General features: G+C 54.4%; 1 protein-coding gene and 2 long non-coding RNA genes across 13 annotated transcripts; 1 reads left to right on the forward strand and 2 right to left on the reverse strand.

Moving 5' to 3' along the window:
- Positions 1-2651: 2651 nt before the first annotated feature.
- LOC140630824 (uncharacterized) lies at positions 2652-12327 on the reverse strand. 3 transcript variants are annotated; one of them, XR_012028505.1, is made up of 6 exons: positions 12145-12327; positions 11495-11542; positions 11134-11260; positions 10110-10258; positions 4946-5156; positions 2652-2917 (listed from the first exon to the last, which is right to left on the reverse strand). It is a non-coding gene; the product is annotated as an uncharacterized lncRNA (long non-coding RNA). The 3 variants fall into 3 exon arrangements; XR_012028504.1 differs by lacking the exon at positions 4946-5156; XR_012028506.1 differs by lacking the exon at positions 4946-5156 and having other exon boundaries at positions 10600-11260.
- On the forward strand, positions 10996-21420 carry XAF1 (XIAP associated factor 1). Of its 4 annotated transcripts, none has more exons than XM_072821669.1 (6): positions 11056-11210; positions 11682-11819; positions 12669-12843; positions 13650-13735; positions 19587-19937; positions 21049-21420. In XM_072821669.1, the coding sequence occupies exons 2-6, from the start codon at positions 11793-11795 to the stop codon at positions 21103-21105; spliced, it is 696 nt and encodes a 231-aa protein (XP_072677770.1). In that variant the 5' UTR covers positions 11056-11210; positions 11682-11792; the 3' UTR covers positions 21106-21420. The 4 variants fall into 4 exon arrangements, with proteins under 4 accessions (XP_072677773.1, XP_072677770.1, XP_072677772.1 ...); XM_072821671.1 differs by having other exon boundaries at positions 19587-19735; XM_072821670.1 differs by having other exon boundaries at positions 11106-11203.
- LOC140630823 (uncharacterized) lies at positions 17953-22911 on the reverse strand. Of its 6 annotated transcripts, XR_012028499.1 has the most exons (6): positions 22812-22892; positions 21582-21952; positions 21037-21379; positions 19575-20619; positions 18709-18927; positions 17953-18315 (listed from the first exon to the last, which is right to left on the reverse strand). It is a non-coding gene; the product is annotated as an uncharacterized lncRNA (long non-coding RNA). The 6 variants fall into 6 exon arrangements; XR_012028502.1 differs by lacking the exon at positions 21582-21952 and having other exon boundaries at positions 22812-22911; XR_012028501.1 differs by lacking the exon at positions 22812-22892 and having other exon boundaries at positions 19575-20627; positions 21582-22152.
- Positions 22912-22913: the final 2 nt, after the last annotated feature.

Genomic DNA, 22913 nt, shown 5'->3' on the forward strand with positions numbered 1-22913 from the left:
GCCCTGTCATCTACACTCGCCACCCAAGCTGCCCCTGCTGCTCCCGATCCTACACCAGTGCAGCCCCACCACCACCACAACTAGGCTGACAGGGTGACAGTGAGCTACCTCATGGGTCCTGGAGGCCGGTCCTTGGCCCTGGGGGGGTGGGGGCCTGCTGAGCACCTAACACTACTGAGCTCTGCCCTACAGCATCCCCAGGACCCCCAGTACTGAGCTCCCTTCCCTACAACACCCTGAGGACTCCCAGTACTGAGCTCCCTGCCCCACAGGACCCCTAGGACACCCCTCCCCAGCCCTCCTCCCCCCTCCCTGGTGGCTCATCCTTGGGCTCTGCCAATCATTCTTTGGAAGCTGGGAGCGTGAGGAGCCACAGGCTGAGTTGCTCCTGACGTCTTGGGCTCTGGGCCCTGGGTCACCTGATGGCTCTCCATCCTCCCACCACCAGCCAGCCCTCCTCCTGGCCCCACACTCACCTGCACAGCGGTGCCTAGCAGCCCTCCAGGCCTCCTCTCAGGGACTCCACACATGAATGGAGATGACCCCTGAACTCCTTCCAGGTGTCCCTGTCTTCGTGGGTGGCATCCTCGGGCTTTACTGTCCACATGGCCCATCCCTGCCCCCAGCCCTGGGTGTGTTCCCCACACTCTGCAGCATCCCTCCCTCCTTGGGGGGCACCCTCCGCATGGTCCCAGGGACCGTCTCTGATGAACACCCTTCCCTGCTCACCGGGACGTCCGTGCCTGGGAACGCTCTCGGCTCCTCTGGCCCATCCCTGACCCTGCTCTGCCTCACTCGCTCCCTGGCTGCCCCCCCTTGCTGTCCCTCCAATAGAGCGCACCTGCTCCCACCCCAGCACTTGGCAAATGCAGGCTCCTTCGTCCTGGAAAACTTTCTCGGGCGCATGTTTACGGGAGTGGCTCCCTCACTTCCTCCAGGCCCCGGGATAGGACAGCCTCTCCCTGCACCCCCTTCAGATAGCATCTCCAGGCACCGTTGGCAACCCCCTGCCGAGCTTCGTTTATTTTCACAACCCTTCCCAACAGACAGGGTACGGCCCCTTTAGTTTCGATGCCCAGCTCCTGGATTGGAAGGTGAGCTCCAGCAGAGCCCTGGCTGCCCCGTCCACCATCACCCCCCACGTTGTCAACCGAGCTCTCCACGCCTCAGCCAATGTGACTCCAGCTTTCTGGCTTGGGTGACTGCTGGGTCGCAGTGTCATCTGCTGGGCTAGGGCCCCTCCGGGGAGGGTGAGCCTCTGCCCCCTGAGGTGGCGGCCGCTCTGACCTCAGACACCGCAGGTGGGTGTTGGCCCATCACCCATCCTGCGTGTTCCCCAACACATGCCAACGTGGGATGAAGGCGTGAGCCCAATCTCATAGGCGTCGCTGCTGAAAACACAGGAGGTGGGCCTGACTCCAGCACCGGGTCCAGAAGGAAGGGCAGATGCCCAGCGCCCAGGGGGATGCACACACGCCCTGGATAGCTCGATGCCAAATCCCATCCAGCAAAGCCCCAAAAATGCCTCGGTGTCAGGCCCCTCCTTAGTCAGCAGTTCGGCTGAGCGGAGAATTCTGTGCCGGAAACTGCTCTCCTGCAGAAACGTAAAAGAATTTTCTCCTGTCTTTTCAATTTCCAAGGCTTTTCAAAATCAAACTTTATTAGAAAGCCTACATCCATTCTTGCTCTTGATTATTTTGGGGAAATCTGCCATATGTTTCCCTCCGGAAACCAACAGGAGCTTCTCGTTGTCCCTGATGCTCTGAAATGTCATATCCGACGTCCTCTGGTCCATACTCTGCATGTGTGTGTGCATGTGGAGCACTTGGAAGCTTGGCAAACTGACACTCTTTCATTCAGGAAATTCTAGTCAAGTCACTTCTCTGGTTGTTTCTTCCTTTCCATTTTCCTCAACTCTACCTTCCGAGGCTTTTACTGAGTCGATTTTATTTCTGCTGTCGCATATTTAATTTCCAAGAATGCGTTTTTGTTCTCAGAATAGCCTTTTGCATAGCGTTCCCTCCTTGTTTCATAAAGCGTCTTTGCAAAAATCTCATTCTTTTGGAAACTTTGCATTGTGACACTGTTTCCCCCACAGGTGCAAAATAATGGGAAGTCCCAAATCCAAATTCCCAGGAGAATGAATTAACAGCATGAGACATAGCCACACAAGTAGCTGTCTTTTGGCAATTAAACTGAGTGAACCAGGGTGGCCTGCGTGAATGTGGATAAACGGGAAATAACCAGTAGAAATATATACATTCCTAACCTCATTTATGCAAGAATTAGCAACATGCAAAAATAGCATTATACATTATAGTTTCTGGGTCCATGCATATGAAGTACATATCTAAAGGCCATGCAAGGGAATAATAAACTCTAAATCTAGAAGACTAGGGACACCTGGGTGGCTCAGCGGTTGGGTGCCTGCCTTTGGCCCGGGGTGTGATTCAGGAGTCCTGGGATCAAGTTCCACATCAGAGCCTTCTTCTCTCCCTGCCTGTGTCTCTGCCTCTCTCTCTCTCTCTCTTTCTCTGTCTCTCATGAATAAATAAATTAAATATTTTTAAAATAATAATAAAAATAAATAAGTCCAGAAGACTAGTTATATTCAGGTAACACATGAGGAGCAAGGAAACAGGAGACTTCAATTATTGTTTCTAATATTTTCTTTTTTAAAAAAATATTTTCATTCTAAAGCTGAGGAGTGAGTAAACAGATTTTCTGTTTGGCATTTTTAAATATTCATAATTTTTACATTTATATGAAGTGAGGAGATTAAATCAAAAACAACTTGAAGTTTACAGGAGGGACAAATATTCTTTTTTTGTAGGCTCTTCGCCTAACGTGGGGCTTGAACTCATCACCTTGAGATCAAGAGTCACATGTTCCACCAACTGAGTCGGCCAGGCCCCTCCTAGAAAAGATGAAATTTTATTTAAAATAGAAAGGTAACCCAGAAGGTCACATCTCTGCTTAGAAAAGTTAGCAAAAATAAATAAATAAATAAAAAATAAATAAAATAAATTAAAATTAAATAGATAAAATAAAATAATAAAATAAGATAAAATAATAAAATACAAGGATAGCAGAGAAGTATCAACAGAACTCCAGTTGCCATTTTGTCACTTATAGGATGTGAGTAAATAAATAATCTAGTTTTGCTTATTTTTAACAAAAAGGGACAGTGCCCTGAACATAACCATACAATAAACAATCAAGAAGGGATTGTAAAGGGAGGTGGAATGTGCAGGGGGCAGCTTTCCTAGCACGCCAACCCCTGGGCGGATGTACGGACCTGACTTGGAGGTGGATGGGAGGTTCTTTCTGGCTGCCCCAGGAATGATGCAGACACCCCGGGAGTGGGGATGGACAGAGAGACAGCAGGACAGCGGGGCTCGTTGCATGTGACCCGCACGGCCAGGGTTTCTCCGTCACTCTGAACATCTGGTATTTCTTCCCATCACCAAGGCTTCGGTCCAGGTGAAAATAAGTCTCGTCCTGCACTTTCCTCCAGCACTGACCTCTGTATTTCTTTTTTTTCTTTTTTTAAAAGACTTTATTTATGTATTTGAGAGAGAGCGCAAACAGAGGGAACGGAGAGGGGGAAGCAGGCTCTCCGCTTAGCAGGGAGCCCAATGTGGGACTCGATCCCAGGACCCCGGGGTCACGACCTGAGCCGAAGGCAGATGCTCAACTGCTGAGCCACCCAGGCATCCCTCACAGGTGTTTAATTCTGTACCTTCCTCAACTCCTATCAAAATGATAGAAATAGGGGATCCCTGGGTGGCGCAGCGGTTTAGCGCCTGCCTTTGGCCCAGGGCGCGATCCTGGAGACCCGGGATCGAATCCCACGTCGGGCTCCCGGTGCATGGAGCCTGCTTCTCCCTCTGCCTGTGTCTCTGCCTCTCTCTCTCTCTCTCTCTGTGTGTGACTATCATAAATAAATAATAATAAAAAAAAAATTTAAAAAAAAAAAAACAAAATGATAGAAATAAGGTAAAAATAATAATAATAATAATATGAACTCACAAGTCCCAACCGCAGAGGAGAAGAGAAAATAAACTGGCTTTGAATGACGGAAGAGAAGGGGCTGACTGGGCACAAACAGACGTGCCTGCGTGTGGGGTGCGGATGAGAGCAAGTGTTTACTCTGCACGCTTCTGCTGGGAGCCTGACGCACGTGAAGCAACGCCCTGATGGCTGGGGATGAAGAAGGGAACAGCAGACAAAAATCCCTTCCGTCCCTTGCAGAGCTACAGCCTGCTTGATGGAAGACAGGCAAAAGCAAATATGACACAATGAGGGGAAAACCAGATGGAAGGGGAATAGGAAGTATCCCAGGACAAAGCAGAGACGCTTTGTGGGGCTGCCCACATAGCCCCCACTGAGGGAAGTGCAGGAGCTGGCCTCGTGGATTCCGGGTGAGAGGCTTCCAGGCAGAGTGAGTGGCCTGTGGTTGGGGAAGCATGAATACATAGTTTATGGAACAGCAAGGAGGCCAGTGTGGCCAGACGGGTGTGAGGACTGGACACCTGGACACCAAAGAAAGACAATGCTTAGATGGGGACTCGGGGAGAAAGGAGCCCTTGTGCATGGCTGCTGGGAATGTAGACAGGGACAGCCGCTGCAGAAAATACCACAGAGGTGCCTCAAAAGCTAAAAATAGGGTCGCCTGGGGGGTTCAGCGGTTGAGTGTCTCCCTTTGGCCCAGGGCATGACCCTGGGATCCTGGGATTGAGTCCCACATCCGACTCCCCACAGGGAGCCTGCTTCTCCCTCTGCCTGTGTCTCCGCCTCTCTATGTGTGTCTCATGAATAAATAAATAAAATCTTATTTTAAAAAGTTAAAAATAGAAGTTCTATGTGATCCTGCCATCCCACTACTGGGCATTTACCCAAAGAAAGGGAAAACACGAATCTGGAAAAATAGATGCACCCTTACGTTTACTGCTGCTTTGTCTGCAACAGGCAAGATATGGAGGTGACCCAAAAGTCCACTGCTAGATTCGTGGATAAAGAAGATGTGACGGATGGGATGCAACTCGACCATAGAAAGGAATGGGGTCTTGCCATTTGCAACAACACAGGTGGATCGTGAGGGTATGATGCCAAGTGAAATAAATCAGAGAAAGACAAATGCCATGACTTCACTCCTATGTGGAATCAAAAACAAATGAACAAACAAACAAAAAAACAGAAACAGAGCCATAAATACAGAGAACAAACCAATGCCAGAAAGGAGGAGAGGAGGGGGTGGTAAAATGGGTGCAGGGGAGGGGAGGAGGCCCAGGCTCCCTGTTACGGATCCACTAAGCCGCGGGGGCCAAAGGGACAGTGCAGGGAGTACAGTCAGTGGTGGCAGGTGGCCCTGTGGAACTGCAATGCTGGACCCCTGACGCTGAGGTGACATTGTGTGCAAGTCTACATCAATAAAAATAAACCAAAAAATAATAATAATAAATTAATTAAATGATTAAAAAAACAAAAAAGGAACAAAACGACACTGGAGGGAAAACAGGAGCCCTAGCACTACCCAACCCACAGATAAAGCCCCAAGTCACTTCACTTCTGGGAGGAGAAGCCCGGAGCGATTTCTGTTTTCAGGGTGCTCAGGACAGGCATGCCACCTTAACACGCAAGACATCTGGTCCTTCTGGCCCCAAGGACCAGAGAACAACCACGGTGACCAGAGTGACGGGGAGTCTCCGAGTGATGACAACGTGCAGAATGGAGTCTTTGGTTCTGTGCATAAACTCTTCGGCTGCACATGAAAATGGGAACTGGGATTTGAGATCCAAAGTCTGCATCTGTATCCAGTCAGTTAATTGCCTGCTTAAAACAACAACAGCAAGAAAACCCCAAAACCTGACATGGTGCTTTTCAGACACTATCACAGAATCCGGAATCTACACATAACAGTCACGATGCCCGAGGTTCAATCCCAAGTGGCTCCACACCGGGTATGAACTGGCAGGTGGGGGCCCCCTCTCAGTCAGAAGCATGGTCAGCAGAGCCCAGCGCCAAGATGACCCCAATGTGGGGACATCTGGGTGGCTCAGCAGGTGAGCATCTGCCTTCGGCTCAGGGTGTGACCCCGAAGTTCCGGGATCAAGTCCCATATCAGACTCCCTGCATGGAGCCTGCTTCTCCCTCTGCCTGTGTCTCTGCCTCTCTTTGTGTGTCCCTCATGAATAAATAAATAAAATCTTAAAAAAGAAGAAGAAGGAGCCCCAAAGCAATGTGAGCAGAGCTGCTCCCTGGGGCTCTAGGGGCCCCTGTCCCCACCTCGAGCTGGCCGCAGCTTGGCGTATCCCCAGGGCTGCTCCCAGCACCAGCAGTGACACCTTTGGATCTCTGTCCTTGGTCACCATGTGCCTGTCTCCTCCTCTGCCTGTCTCATCAAAGAACAGCTGGGAGCATCTGTGGGGGCCCTCTCCGGCACCTGGGACCAGCTCCCCTCTCCCAGCCCTTAACCTGACCTGCAAGGTGCCCACGGCTGTGGAGCCTCACTCATCCACAGCGTTCTCCAGCCGGGTAGGTGGGGGTCTCCCCCCGTGTCCTGCCCGACTCCCCTCCCACGAGCACGAGCACGCGCACGCATGCACACGCACCCTCAGGCCTCACCGCTCCACAAAGGCACCCCAACCTGACCACCATCACAGCTCCGGTCACCTCTACAGTGACATTACAACTTGGTTTTTGCAAAGTTCTAGTGCATCCCTTCCCTTGGGCTCCACTCCTGGGGCCCATGTGCACTGAGGGCAGACACGTGATGTTCTTTGGGACTATAACCCCGAAGCAGGTGTGTATGGGCCACCCCAGTGTCAAATAAGTTACCCCATGACGTGGAAAAGGCAGCGGCCTATCCCCTATCCAGCGTATCTCATCACACCAACTGGGATGAGCAGCTCACCCCCGACTGCACCCTTTGTGAAATAATACCCCGCCCGCTGGGCCTGGTGCCTGGCCTGCTGTCCGCCTGCCCGACTCTGCCATTTGCTCACCCAAGCGAGGTGCACCCTATTTTGGGTCATTAAGAGATGCCTGGGGCATGCATTTTTTTCTCTTCTTCCCCCCAAACCAGTGACAACAAAAGAGTTGAAGTGCATGGTCATCGGTCCTTGTGCCTCATGACACAGTCAAGGCGGCCACTGGCAGCCGGAGGCCAGAGGCCCCCGAACGCTGACCCTGAGATGCCCCTTCAGGGCTCCAGGAAGGTGTCCGTTTGGGGGCGGGGCGGAGTGGTGATTGCTGATCGGCCAGGGGCGAGGGTGGAGGCAGCAGGTGCTCTGATGAGAGAGTGAGAATGGGCCTGAGACAGCAGGGTGGGGAGTGCATGGCACTGGGGACCCCAGGCAGGCAGGATGCCTGTGAGCTTAATGACCAGCTTCCATCCTTCGCCTGCCCACCGAGCAGGAGTCAGGAAGGTGGGGGGGATCCCCCAACGGTGCCGCCTGCCCGCCCACATCAGCCCCAGGCACAAACACCAGGCGTTCCAGGCCTTGAATCCAGTCCAGAGACTGCTCATCGGATGCAATTGCGTGTGGTCGGAACAGCACACTCCCACGCAAACACGGTGCTCTCGGGGAGACAGCAAAATCTCCGTGATCGCATCTCCCAGGACTCGGTTCCACTCTGACCACAGGACCCTCCCAGAGGCACCACGAGAACTATGCACGATTGCACCGTGTAATTTCCGTCTGGGAAGTGAAATACCTCTGCCGTGACATCACCGGCCCCTGGAGAGGACCATGCCTCCTTCGCCAAGACAGCCGCCTGCCGCCTCCGGGATCCTGTCCTTGTGGCGCCCCTCCCGCCGCCCACCCATGACCTTGGACTCCTATTACCCTGAACCCTGCACCAGGGCGTGTGTGTGGCTCCCACTTCCATCTGGCCCAGGGTTTGCGCCGCACCCCCTTCCCGTACCCCCAGCAAAGCGCAGGGGAGCTGCACGGCCTGGAGAGGGCCCTGGAGAGGGCCCTGGAGCTCTTGTGTGCACTTCCCGTGCAGGACCGCATGGAGCGGGTCTGGGGCCCCTGCTGGTGACCAGCCAAGCGCGGCAGCAGAACGGTGACATCATGCGAACCCACAGCTCTGGCTCTCCTCGCAGTGGGAATGGGGACAGGCTCTCGTGCTAGGCGCAGCGTGCCAGCGATGGCTCAGGAGCGGGTACAGTGGTCAGAAAGGAGATTTGGCCTCGTCTGTTGTATCCTGAATTTTTTTTAAGTGAAAGCATGTGTGCGCCTCAGCAATAGAGACACCAGTTTTGTTTAGCATTGAAGGGGCGAGGCGCCTGCTGCTTTGCCCTCAGGCCCCAGGGCAGGAGGAGGGGGTATCTAACTTCTGCTCTAATTACCCCGGAGAGAGCACACACCCCCTTGGCCCGCACCACCCCCCCATGGCCTCCAGGCACCGGATGGAAGGGGCAGAGTCTGCAGTCACCCAGGCAGACAGACGGTGCTCAGTGAACACAGGGACAATGGACATGGGTCCCTTCCCCATCGTCACACAGGAGTCAGTCCCGGAGGGGCTTCTGCAAAGAGGGAACATCCTGGAGAAAGTGAGGATACAGATGGGAGAGCTTGGGTCACTCCCAGGGCAGCCCCCCCTTCACCAACCGTGGTGGTCCGGAGGCCTCACGGCATCCCCCTCGTCTACATCCTGGCCGCCCCTCTGCTCAGGGGGTCCCGGCTGGAGCCCCTGACACTGTGAAAGCTGTTTTTTTGTTACCACCAGTACAGACACGGCCTAGACACCCAGGGTACAGAGGGGCAGAGGGGCTGACATTTCCCCTCACCTCTGGTGCTGCCCGCCCCTGCGAGGGTGATATCCCTGGAGGGACACGTGGCTGGGGGGACTGTGGAGACTCTGGGAGGCCCCCAAGGGTTGTGAGGGAGATGGGGGCCATGGGCGGGCAGCACCAGAGGTTCCTGCAGGTTCCCCAAGGATCCCAGCATGTGGACAAGCTCGGGGGTGACCCAGAGCCCACGTGCTTTAAAGCCCCAGAACCCACCCTTGCCCCAGATCCCTGTCCGACTCCTGACATCGGGACAAGCCACAGGTTCTAGCAAAAAGCTGCTGTTGTAAAGTCACATATACAGCGGGCCTGCTCACGGTGAAACGGGTTAAAAGGTGTAGACGGACATGTGGCCACATTCAAAATCCTCTGATGGGGACGCCTGAGGGGCTCAGCAGGTGAGCATCTACCTTTGGCTCTCAGGGGGTGACCCCGGGGTCCTGGGATCGAGTCCCACATCAGGCTCCTCTTAGGGAGCTTGCTTCTCCCTCTGCCTGTGTCTCTGCCTCTCTCCCTGTGTGTCTCTCATGAATAAATAAAATCTTAAAAAAAAAGTCCTCCAACTACACAGTAGTGTCTTCATTACATTTACAAACCATAAAGGTAAATATAAGTAGTGACGCTAATTGCCGACAGACTCAATTGTTTTATGGACAAAATTCGGGGAAACAGAAACACGTGTAAAATGCTCTAAATAAATCGACACGAAGTGTATCATATCTAAATGTGTCCTAATGGAGGTGCAATTATCTGCATCATTTTTCTTGTCTGACCAATGCACCCTGCATCTCCCTGTGGAAACAAGTGTTTTTTTATTCACCTGATTCACTGACGCACCAGTGATTTGGGACAAGTTGCCTTTACCGGGACCTGGTTCCTCAAATCTTTGGGTCACTCGGTCATGTCATTAGTAACAGGATGTAGACTCCAGCAAAAAAGGGAAAAGGTGCCTTTTGTACACTCACAGGGAGGCAACCTCGCACACAAGTTCTGGGGGCACCTGGCCTTATGTCCCCTCTAGGCCCCCAGTTGAGTCCAGAGCAACAAGGAGACAGGAGCCAAACCAGGTGAGGTGATCACCTAGCAGCCGAGTGTGCTCCCAGGATCCAAACTCAGCCCTCCGTGCCCTCTGACTATCAGTGGGGGAAGACCAGCCACGGCCACTTTTCCTGGGTTCAGAGTCTGACCGGGGGAGAGCCTGGGGGTGGCAGGACATGTATTTGCTACCCGTTGTGCTGCCCCTGCTGTGCCTCAGTTTCTTTATCTGAAGCCAGGATGATGAAATAGAACCTTCCTTGATGCCTCTTACCTGGTGAGCACGACTGCAGCATTTGTACCTCAGGGCCACAGGCTGCTCTCAGGGCCAGCCCAGCAAGGCAAGCATCGCTGCGAAGAGGGTCACGGGATTCCTCTGGCTTCCCCATGAATATACGAGTTAGGTTCACGCCATACTGTCGTCTATAAAACAATGTACCAGCTTAATCTAAAAATACATTGCTCAAAAATGCCAGCCTTCCTGAGTTTTAGTGAGTCCTGACCACTGATCACAGGTCCCATCACTTCAAAAACAAACCTGAAAAGTTTGAGGGACGCCTGGGGGCCTAGCAGGTGAGTGTCTGGCTTCGGCTCAGGGCGTGATCCCGGGGTCCTGGGATCGAGTCCCACATCGGGTTCCCCGCAGGGAGCCTGCTTCTCCCTCTGCCTGTGCCTCTGCCTCTCTCTGTGTGTCTCTCATGGATAAATAAGTAAAATAGTTTTTAAAAATTAAAAAGAAAAGTTTAAAGTACTGTGACAATTACCAAATGTGACCCAGAGCAGGACATGAGCAAACGCTGTCGGAGACGCGGTAAGGGCAGCCATGCGGGACGTAGGGTGGCCGAGACCCTCACTTCGTGAAACGCACAGTCCCTGCGAGGTGCGGCGAGGTGCCCTGTGCAGATTCACAGGCGAGGAGAGCACCCCCCGGGGTGGCCTGCCCATCGTCCTTCATCACCAAGCTGCTCAGTGACCTACGCCTGAACCTGGCATCTTGGCACACAGCACCTGCACCCCCGACTCCCCACCCAGTCCTCCGAGTGCCAGGGACCCGGGGATGGTGCAGGTGCAAGAAGCCCCCTGCAGAGCAGGAGGGAGGACAGAGGTGTCCGGAAGGAAGGGGATGTGTGGCCCCTGGGAGCAGGGGTCGGTCTCAGGCGCGGGCCCGCCTGGGTCAAAGCCGAGGGACTTGCAGCCCCTGGGCTGAGGTTTGGGGAAATCGCTCCCCGCCCCAGCACAGTCTGTTCACAGCCGGCACTTTCAGTTTTGTTTCTTTGTCTGCAAGAAACGAAACTCACCGGGAGCCCGAAACTCACAGGAGGAGAGGCCGGGGGGGCTGAGGCGGAGCAGGAGAGGCTCATCCCAGAGGTGACCGGTGAGATGCAGCTCCTGGCGGGGGAGGGGGGGATCGGAGCCACAGGAGGCCTCCAGGGCAGGAAGGGGCAGGAAGGGTTAAACTCAGTGGAGCCCAGAGGACGGGGGACAGGGGTCAGGCGCTACCCACCCCGGGGACAGTGAGACAACCTGTGGCAGCCCCAAAGCCTGAGGCCAGTTGTCCCCAGTGGGCTGCTCCTAGAGCAGGGTTCTGATGTGAGGGAGACAGCCCCCCCGCGACACCTCCAGGGCCGTCCCCACCTGGCCCCTTGCAGCCTCACCCACCGCTTCTTGCAGGCAGACCTCCTGTGGATGTTGTGACCCTGCTTTGCCCTGCCGGGAGGGGACATGGGTGATCTCACCGTCTCGCTTGTGCTTGAGGCCTGAGACCTCCTCCCCGGCCCTGGGTGAGGACTACAGCTGTACTATCGCACCACCCAATGGCCCATTTTTCTCTCCCCTTGATCCGCAGCAAGAAAAGCGTGGCCGCTGCCCACCTGGCCGTCCATCCGTCAGTCTGTGAGACCCACTGCCTGCTGATCCATCCCCAGCCCGAGGCAGGGAGCCCGTCCCACAGGTGAAGATGGACGACCATGAGCCCCACCAGCAGGTGCGGAGGCAGAGGTGCGGGGGTCCAGTGCGGCTGACATGGTGGCCCCTCCCCCACCATGTCCTCACGGACCGGGCAAGTGGTCCCTGTTTCAGGAAAGGCTGGATGTCCTGAGAGGAGGGGACGCAGGCCAGGAAAGCTCTAAAAAATAGCCAGGCCAAGGCCAGCTTCCTTTCCTGCTTCTTCACATGGGTGCCCCCTGCAGCCCCTCCCGCCTGACCCGCAGGTCCCCCAGCAGCTCCCCCATCCCCCAACCCTCAGGTCCCCTGCAGCCCCCTCCCTCCCCCCTGACACTCAGGTCTGGGCAGATGGGTCCCACACTCACTTCCTGAGCATGGGGCTGGTGCTGCAGAGGGACAGGCAGCCACCCTGGCCCCTGCTCCCAGGAGCCCCCAGACGGTAGCCTAGGCAGACACAGAGGGAGGCTGCGGGTATGGCTGGGACCCTGGCTTCTGTGTGTTGTCCGATGTCAGTGGGTCACAGCTGTGCAGAGTCATCTTCCAGGGGGTCAGGGTCCAGCATGGTTTCCTAACAAACAAGCAGGCAGGAGGGGGGCATAGGGGGTGGGGTGCAGAGACACCACTGTCTTCTCTCCAAGGTAGGTGTGAGGGGCAAGGAAGAAGGAGCTCACCATAGGGACACAGGGCCCCCGTTCCCCAGAGGCTGGTAGAAGAGCCTCCTGTGGCCCCTGCACCCAAGACGGCCGCTGCTCCCCAGGGGGAGTCCCTCTTGGGCCCTCCTGTCTGCTCCTCATGCACTCCAGTGCCCCAGGCAGATCGGCTCCTGTCCCCCCAGGGCTGCCGTGCCTGGGGTCTGGTGACCTTGCCTGTCCTCCCTGCCTCCCTGTAGGCCACGGAATACTTGGAGCGCCCCATGGAGCATGGATTCCACGAGCTGGCTGGGCACCTCAGCGCCCTGGGCCTACATGAGCCCCACGGTGCCAGCTGCAGGGAGCTGTGCCCAGACTGCGGCCAGCCCATTGGGCTCCGGGTGTGTCGGAGAGAACAGGCCCGGCTCAGCACAGGTGAGGGCCAGGCTGGAGAGGGCAGGGGGGCTCCCGGGTAAGGGTGGACACAGGGACGGGGGTCTCAGCAGGACAGGCAATAGCTGTGCGCATCTCCCATCCGCCTGGCTGTTGGAGTTCTGGACCTCGGACCTGAACAGCCTCCGGTGTCATCCACTGTAGTCCTCTGGGGACTGGTCTAGGGGGACCAAGAGGCTGGGGACAGAGTCCAGGGACCCCCACACAACGGGAGGCTTCGCTTGAACTCCCACAGGATGCTCCCAACCTGGGAGAGATCCACCTGCACCCTTCTGCGGGTACGCAGAGCTTGCAGGCGGTCACAAGACATGTCTCCTGCAAGACAATCCAGCCGAGGTCAAAATCAGCACATGAAAAACTGGGATCCTTGAGACTCGCACCATTTCCTGCATCTCAGCGTGGCTGGGCTTGCACACGGTGTCATCAATATGACACGGCTTCCACACACCCAACACGCAGACATGCACACAGACACCAGCTTGCTGCCAGAGCCTCTGGGTCACTGGCGCCGTGGCCTCCTCCTAAACCAGTCCTGCTCCAGTAAACCACCTCGTCATCGGGGTTCCCACGCTGCCCCAGGAACCACCGCCATCCGTGGCCATGCAGGGCATCTCATGGATGATCTGGCTGGTGACACGGGCAGTGCGGGACACTCGCAGCTAGGCAGGCCTGGGGACAGCTGGTGCTCAGGACCGCCAGGGACAAAGGCCATGGACGGGGCTACGGGGGAGCTGGCCTAGCCACTGCCGAGGGCCGTCATTTATGGCACTGTTTCTGTGCTTATTCAGGGACGAGAATTTCACCTCCTGAACATGACATCTACTGTCGTTATTGCAACCAGGCGATCCCAGGAAATAAGGACTTCGGCCGGATGGTGAGTAGCAATTTGTCACTTTCTGCTCATCCCTACTCCAAACACGTGATGTTGGCAGGTAGGGTTTGGGCCTGACCCTACACAGCAGGGCTACTACAGGTTCCCATACTTGTTGCCGTGCTTAGGGAGGGAGGTGGGTGGCTCACTCTGGTGACCCAACACTTGCGCACCTCCTTGGCCCCCAGCGCCTGGACTTGGTGGTTTGACCCCCGGTAGGACCTGCCTTGCTCTGTTCTGCTCTTGATGCGAATGGTCTCTGTTGGATGTGAGCTCCGGCAGGAGTGAGCAACTTTCTCCATCTTTGCACAGGGTAGCCTGCATCAGGGCTGGGTACCAAAAAAGGGGGCTTGGTCGAGGTTCCCTATGGGACTGACCAGGCCGGGGGGAGGGAGGACACTCACAGATCCTCCCTCTGGGCCCTGAGCACCTATTCGTGCCTCTACTGGATGTTCACCTTTCCTCTGGGGAAACTCGCTAAGGCTCCTCCTCTCTTGTGTGAAGAGTGTGACCCTGTCCTAACCTTCCACTCAGAGAGCTGAGGCTTACCAAGACCCTAGGACAGTCTGGGTCTTCCCTTGTGGTGGTAAAATATGCACACAATCCACCGTCAGTGCAGCCACCCCCAGTCTCCGCTCCAGAGCATCTTCATCACCCTAGAAAGGAGCCCCACATTGGTGGGACACCTCCCATCCCCAAATCCTCCATGGATTTGCCTGTTGCCGACATTCCCTACAGATGGACTACTAGGTCATGTGGTCTTAGGCCACTGGCTTCTGTGGAGCAGAGGCCTCCAGGGTTCACCCACCTCGCAGCCCCTGCTGGGACTTGATCCCTTGTGTGGCTTCCTACGGGCCTGACACACTTCATCTGCACGCTCGGCTGCCAAGGGGCATAAGGGCTGCTTCCACCGTCTAGTGCTGGTGTTTAAAGGCACAGTCCACCGGGAGGTGGGGGGGGAGGGCAAGCACCATCAGGGTCACTTGGGAATTTGTCGGAAATGCAGGATCTTCTCCACCCCACCCACAGAAAGGCTACTTGAGACCCTGCAGGTCCACGGGATCCCTAGACTCTCACCCTTGGGAAGCACTGCCCCAGCCCCGCGGGTCTCAGGTCTCAGGTAGTGGGTCTCGGCTGGGAGCTTGGAGGCTCATGCATTACCCTGTGTGTCTGGCCTACCGATGCCTCCTCCCATCCTGCCTGTGGTCTTGCGTAGGAGCCAGGAGAGGCGTGGCGAGTGTGAAAATAGGACCCCAGCTGAGGTCCTGACCTTGAGGTCAGGATGTCCATGCAGTCAACAAAGACAGCAATTGCTTACTGGGGGGCGGGGGGGGGCGGGGGGACTCTAGCCAATGGGGCATCCCATGATTGCAGGGTTGCTCTGCCGCTTACAGGCTGCAGCACCTCCTGAGCCTCTCCCCTCCTTTGAGGGATAACGAGGACCAATCTGTCTGGTCTTCCCTGGGGAAAGAACACCTGTGAGCCCGCAGCACCAGCATCCGTGTGCACGCGGGCTGGGGGAAGGGTCCTGTGCTCCAAAATCCGGCTCCCACCCAGCGCCCCTGGCTCCTGCCCCCCTTGCCCCATCAACTCTCCCCTTTCCGCCCCACAGCAGGCAGAGGTGAGACGGTCCCCAACTTCACTCCACTGGGTCCCAGCATTTGCCAAGTTTTCAAAGGGATGATAATAACCCAGCTCTTGCGTTGCCCCACAGCGGCCTCCTGTCGCCATTTTTTTTTAGTTTGCAAATTGACTGAAATCCTTTATACCACATGGTTGCACGGGTCCTGATCTCCTGCTTTACCTTAACGTTTCTCGGGAACAGAGAAGCCGAAATTATTTCTCTTGATCTCCTGTCCTGCCAGCCGCCATCTCGTTTCCCTGCCCTGCTGGTGCCAGGGTTTGAGCCCAGTGTCTGCCGTTCACTCCTCGTCCCACCCTCTGACTCACCCCCGTCTGGCCTTTGCGCCCTGCCAACCGCCCTTCCCAAAATCAATGATCTTCCCACTGCTAAACTCAACGGCCAGTTCTCAGCCCTCATTGTGTGGAGCATCCAAGGCCACTGCTTGTCACCTCCCTTCCTCCATGTTCTCTCTTGGCCTCCAGAATTCCATACTCTTCCTGGTTATCAGTTTCCCCACTGATCTCTCCCTCACTGGCTCCCCACCCTCTAAATTTTGGGGACACTTGTCTCAACAATTTCATCCACTCTTATTTTTAAAAATGCCTTATACTCAACAGTTTGGCACCTGCCTTTGGCCCAGGGCACGATCCTGGAGTCCCGAGATCGAGTCCTGCATCGGGCTCCCGGCATGGAGCCTGCCTCTCCCTCCGCCTGTGTCTCTGCCTCTCTCTCTCTCTCTGTGTCTATCACAAATAAATAAATATTTTTAAAATGCCTTATATATGGGGCACCTGGGTGGCTCAGTGGTTGAGCATCTGCCTTTGGCTCAAGGCATGACTCCTGGTCCTGGGAACGAGTCTCACGTGGGGCTCCCTGCAGGGAGCCTGCTTCTCCCTCTGCCTGTGTCTCTCATGAATAAATAAAATCTTTAAAAGATAAATGCCTTGTGTAGGCAGACAGTCCCAAATTTAGCTCATCCTGGACTCTTCTCCCAAACTCCAGCCTCGTGTATCTCTGCTTACGCGGCATTGTCTCCTGTCTCTTAAACGTAACAACATGAGATTCCCTCTGCCATAGCTTTTCCCAGCTCAGCTGACAGCAACTCCATCCTTTCAGTCATTCAGGACAAAACTTCAGGCTTGTGCTGACTCCTCTCTCCCTCAAACCCTACATCCAGTCCACTAGAAAATACTCTTTCCTGCCTCCGCTGTTCACACTTATGCCAATGCCGTCTCCTCCAGTCCCCATCCCTGCAGCCTCCAAATGGGTTCCCCTGCCTCTAACCTCTGTTCAAACCACAGCTGTCAACACGATCCTTTAAAAAATGCGGGTCAGACCGTTCTGTGGCTCTGTTCACAGTTCTGCCTGGGTTCCCGGCCCATGTCACACAGAGTCAGGATCCTTACAATGGTCTCCCCTCCTTGCTGTCACCATTCTGACCTCCTCGGCCACTTCAACTCCATGCCTGCAGGTGGTTCCTCGAGCACATCGTGCCCTGGGTCCCTTTCACTGACTGTTCTGTCTGCCTGGAAGCTGCTCAACCACCACCACCACCACGTTCCCAAAGTTAACGCTTGCCTCCTTCAAGTCTTTGTTCAAAAGGCACCTTCTTGTGGAGATGTCTCTTGACAACATATTGAATCCCCACCCCCACGTGCACCAACCCCCTTACCTTTCTCTACTGTTTTCTAGGGCATTTATCAACTTTTTTTTTTCAAGATTTTATTTATTTGACAGAGAGAGAGCACAAGTAGGGGAGCAGCAGGCAGAGGGAGAGGGAGAAGCAGGCTCTCTGCTGAGCAGGGAGCCCAATGTGGGGCTCAACCCCAGGATCCCAGGATCATGACCTGAGCTGAAGCCAAATGCTTAACTGATTGAGCCCCCCAGGTGCTCCATCAACTTCTAACATATTATGTAATTTACTTACATATTGTGGCCCAGTTAAACAAATTCCACTACTCCCTTCAAGCTACTTTCTCATCCTATTACCTGTTTCTTCTGGTATTTATCTTCTATTTCTCGAGCACCTTCTTACACTGTTATTTTCTTTTCCAATTTTAGATATGATCTATTAATCCAAGAGGATTCAGGGATATGGATTTCTCTTTCTTACACCAGCTATCCTATGCATACCTGCTATCCTATACACACCTCCTTCTCTCTACCCGCCCATTGTGGTTAAAACCATATTCAACATTACGTTATTAGGATCATGTAAATATTGTAAATGTGCCACACAAATCATGATTACATGTACTTTCTTCTATAACTTTTGATTTTTCCCTGGAGTTAGTTATTGCTTCAGTTTTTCATTTGCTTCACTTTCTATGTACCTGTCAGTAAGTCATTCCTAAAATTTTCTACTGGACCTGAAAAATTTCCCCTTGGTATAATCAAGCACAGTAGTATCCATTTCAGTTTGAGGGCATGATGCTCCCTAGATCTGATAAATAGCTGTCATTCTGGGATTTACCTCTACTCTCTCCAGTGTTGGGGTTCTCTTCCCAAATTCCAGGTTTAGGTCATCTCTTTCTTGTTCTACCCCTTCTTTGGGAGAGCATATCCTCAAATAGTTTAAGAAAGAAAGCACAGAGGGCAATTTTTAAAAAGATTTATTTGAGAGAGAGGGAGGGAAGGAGGGGCAGAGGGAGACAGAGAGAGAATCTGAAGCAGACACCCCACTGAGCATGGAGCCTGACACAGGGCTCAATGTCATTACCCTGAGATCATGACCTCAGCTGAAATCAAGAGCCAGATGTGTAACTGACAGCTACCCAGGAGCTCCTCTTTCCTGCAATCTTGAGCGGCCGTTGGGTTAACTTATTCCCTCTGGGCATGTGGAAGGCTGCCGCTCATCTCCCTCCTCTGCCGTCGCTGCTGACCAGTCCTCTCTCTGCATAACTGACACCCTGTGTAGACGTTCTTTTTCTTTGATTTCAGGATCCTCTTCGTCTTTGATCTGTAGTTACAGTTACATGTCACTAAATGATTTATGTTTCACTCATCCCACTCAGAATAATGAACTGAAATCTCTCTCTCAGATTTCTGCCCAAATCTAAAGTTGTATGTCTTTAATCAAAGTTCTAGGAAATTATCATATATAATCTCCTTAAATACCTAATCCTCCCTCCCTCCCTCTCACACATTCTCCAGACTCTTCTATGGAACTTGTGGGATGTGATCTAAGCCTTTCTAGTTCACGTCTTTCACATTTTCTACTTTCCTCTCCTCTTCTGAGTAATCTCTTCAAATCTTCAAGTTTGCTCTTTCTTACCCAAATCCATCCTACTGGGTTTGGCCCATCTGGCAAGGCTCAACATCTGTATTTTTCACTTCTAGAAGTTCCACTTACCTTTCTTTCAGATTTGCCTATTCTCTTCACAGGATCTTATTCTTTTCTCTCATTTACATCCTTCCCGATTAGCTTAGTTTACAGCATCTCTGCCATAGTTCTGTTTTTCTGAAGTTTCTGGAGACTAGCTTTCCTACTATTGCTCGTGCTCATGCCTCTGACTCAAGGGTGACTGCTTCTTTGGGTGTAGGCCTAGGTCGCCATTTGGTGGGCCGCCACCTGTGAGCATGACCCAGTTTGAGGCTGTGTGTCCTCCAGAGGGATTTCGTGATTGCTTCTGCCAGACTTCCCAGTTTTCACGTTAATTTGTAAGGACTGGGTAGTTTCAGATCATGAGTCTAATGTAAACCTGAACCCCAAATACAAGAACGGCAGGGGCCTGTGATTTTGAGTTTTCAGGAAACGGAGTTTTTATTCCCTGTGCTCAGATCCCAGGGTAGACAAGCTGGCTTGTCCCTTTCCTTTTCAGGTGAGCTGGTGCTTTCCTATTGGCCATCAGTTTACCTACAGGTTCTGAGCTCTACACAGAGAGAGGGGAAGCTTACTTCCAACACCCCTTCCCCACTTTGTGTGGACGGGCTTATCTCTTATCCAAGCCCTGTTACCAAACTGACCCCACGTCTCCCCTCAAAGTGTCAGCAAGTACGTGTGCTTTAGAGCGTAGGCCTTCGTTCCAAGAACGTGGAGTCATATGGTTTCTTTCCTACAAAGTCAACTGTCAACTTAAATGAATGTTTGTCACATTTTATCCAGCATTTCTTAGTGTTTGTAGTGGGAGCTTTCAAGTCTTCTAGTTTGTTATGTTGTCCAACTATTAAAGCCAAAGTCATTTTTTAAAAAACTTTTTAATTTGCTACATTACTCACAATTAATTGCAGGATAAGCGTCATCTGGTCCCAGAGCTTGAGAAATGCTTTCCAGTTGGGAAGCCAGGAATACCTCCTGCTCCCCTCCCCAGTCACACCGCTCAAGAGCAGACCTCCAAGGCAGAAAAGGATGTCCGTCCGAAAATCAAAAAGAGAAACAGGTGTCCTCTTCCTTCTCAAAATTCAACAAAGCAAGCAGCAAGAGGTGCAAACAGAACCACGACCCTGCCTTTGCCTCTGAGGTTGGGGCACCACGACCCCAGGCTCACCTTCCCCGCAGAAGACGAGGCGGCCTATAGCACTCTGGGAGGGTGTTCTTGCTGTGGCATCCTGCTCCCCCAGCCCATCCTAAGTCAACACCAGGTACCCAGACCCTCTGTCCTCTGCTTCCCCATCAGCCTTCTGGACAGCGTGTCCAGAAACCTGAGACTCACAGGCACCTGCAGATGCTGCCACCAGGCCCTTCTCTCCGTCTCCCTCTTGTCCATGGGCCCAGGTGAACGCTCTCAGAGCACTAGCCGCTCAGCTTCTCTGCATACTTTCCCAGAGCCTGGGCCACCTTTTTTTTTTTTTTTTTTTTTTCTGGGCCACCTTTGAAGGCAGAGCTGGATCTATCTGTGTCTCCAGCTCCCAGGCCAGAGGCAGCACAGGGCATCCAGCATAGCTCCCTCATGGTACATAGAGCAACTGAGGCCCGGAGATCAGATGAGTCTTATTGAGATCCTGAGTTGGTGGCTCGCCTCCCACACACCAGGGTTTATAGCCATTTCCCTCAATATCCTAATTATTTTTACATCCTAAATTATTTTCTAGTAACAAGAACAACTGGCATTAGAGGTACTTAACCATCATCCATCAGCGAGAACAGGAAGCTCTTTACAAATGGTTATTCTTCATCATGAACAACGAGCAGGCATCTTATTCCTGTTGAGATGAGGAAACTAGAGAGAAGGAGCTGCCCCAGGGCGACACAATGGGAGGGTCGCAGAATCCAGCAGGGATGCCACCTGGATGTCATTCCAGAGCTCATCTCTTCAGCTTCATGCTGCATGCCTCATTCAAAAAAACAAACAAAAAACCCACAAACTTTCATTATTTGTTGTTTTCAAAATATAAAAGTACTAGATTTTGTTGTAACCAGTTGACATAATACCATGCAAGGAAATAGAAGGGCAAGGCCACCCTATTATATAAACACAGACATACACGTTGGGAGTCTGATCATACGCATTTCTTTGTACCTTATTGCTCTGATCCCAAAATACGCCAAAGTCTTTGCGCCAAATGGTGTGGCCCTTTAACAGCTGCACAAGAGGGCACGGTGTCGTTCCCCGCCCCCCACCCCTCCACGGCCCCAGAGAAGGATAGGTTCTCAAGACCCGCAGCCCAGACACTCTGCTCTGGGGACAGTAATAGGCAGGAACTAGCCTCTGCTCTTTCAACACAGCAAACCATTTCATACCCGTTTCCCTAGGAGAGATGCTGGTGGCTAGCATCGTCCAGAGGAACGCACAGGACCGGCTCCGGCTGACCTGGGCCAGGACAGAAGCCTGCGCTCCTCACCGTCTGCCTGCAGGCTCTCCGGGCCATCTTTCCTTGAGAGAAGACACTGGGTTTCTGCTTTGGGTTCTTCCGTATAGAAGACAAGGTTATGGGCAGCCCCGGTGGCGCAGTGGTTTAGTGCCGCCTGCAGCCCAGGGCCTGATCCTGGAGTCCCGCGATCGAGTCCCACGTTGGGTTCTCTGCATGGAGCCTGCTTCTCCCTCTGCCTGTGTCTCTGCCTCTCTCTCTCTCTCTCTGCATCTCTATGAATAAATAAATAAAATCTTAAAAAAAAAAAAAAAAAGAAGACAAGGTTGTTTCCTTCTTTTGAACAGAGATGGTTTGCTGGAAGCCACGGGAGAATCCCAGGTGGCGGGCACCTGGATCAGACATCTGCCCTCCCTCCCCACTCCACCCCGCCCTGTCCTGGGTGAAACCAGGCTTGTCCCTGGGAAATAAAAGTACCCTCCCTGGAAGCTGTCCATCTTCCCTGGGACTCCTCATGGGTGTTTCCCGGTCAGAGACAGCAGGTGGGACATAGCATGAGGCAGGGCACAGGGAAAGGGGCCACGGAAGGGGGGTGGACCCAGGGGGAGCCCTGGGGCTACAGCCAGAGGCCACGGATGCAGCCTTCCCGCAGGGCAATGCAATCAGCACTGCTGCCTTTCTGCCTGGCCTCTGGGGAGACCCGCTAGGGCTGCGGGGGAGGTGGATGCGGGCCCATGTGAGTTGGATGCGTTCCACCCTCTGGAAGCTGGGAGGGAGATGGGGCTCTTCTCAAGCCTCATCCTCATCTTCAGGTGGGCACAGGCCGTCCTGGGAGGCCTTCGCTGGAGCTGCAGGAAGTGGGAGCTGGAGCAGAGAGGGCTCCCCAGGCCCCAGAGCTGGGTCAGCACAGGGATCACCCCATCCCACCCCACCCCCCTGACCCAACCCCCTGCTGCACCTCTGGGGGGTGGGGGGGGGGGGCCCAGACCCCAGACTCCAGGCCCTGGCTCCAGTCTCCTAGGCCCCCGTGGCCCACCCTTGGCCCCGGGCCCCAAATCTTCTGGTTCACTGGACCCTAGACCCTGGTCGCTTTCTTCCCCCACCGACTCCAGGTCCCCAGCACCCCATCCCCCTGGTACCCCAACCTATCTCTGGATTCCTGGAGACCCCTGCCCCTGAACCCCCTACCCCTCCCCAGCCCCTCCACAGACCCCTGGACCCTCAGCCCCCCAGTGCCCCACTCTGCCCAAACCTCCTCCCATTCCTGGACATCCCTGCCCCTGCCGCCAGGCATCCCTGCCTATGGAACCACAGTACCCCAGCACCAGGCCCCCCAGCACCCTTGCTTCTGCCACCCCAAACCTCCAGGCCCTCCAGGAACCCCCCTCCCGACCCCCTCCCGCTGCCTCCCCAGCTTCCCCTGCCCAGTCATCGGGGGCCCTCCCCGTGCCCAAACCTCCCCCTCCTCATCCCCAGCGCCCCCTCCACGGACTCCCGGACCCTGGGCCCCCTCCTCACCCCCCACATCTGGCGGTGCCCGAGCTTCCCCTCCCCCACCCCAACGCGCTCAGGTACACACACATGTGGTCCCCCCCTCCCTCCCGGCTACCCTCGCCCCCCGCGGCCCCCTGCCGCCCCCAGTCCTAGGGCCCCCGCACCAGGCACCCCCCCCCCCGCCGCTCCTCCGCCTGGCCCTGGAGGGCGCACCTTCCCGGACCCTCGGTGCGGTGGGTCCTGCCCTCTGACGCCCCCAGGTCTGGGCCCCGCCGGAGCAGAGCCCGGCGCGTCACAAAGGCGGCGGCCCTGGCT

The sequence above is a fragment of the Canis lupus genome, chromosome 3 (genome assembly GCF_048164855.1).
Source record: "Canis lupus baileyi chromosome 3, mCanLup2.hap1, whole genome shotgun sequence".
Classification (NCBI taxonomy): domain Eukaryota; kingdom Metazoa; phylum Chordata; class Mammalia; order Carnivora; family Canidae; genus Canis; species Canis lupus.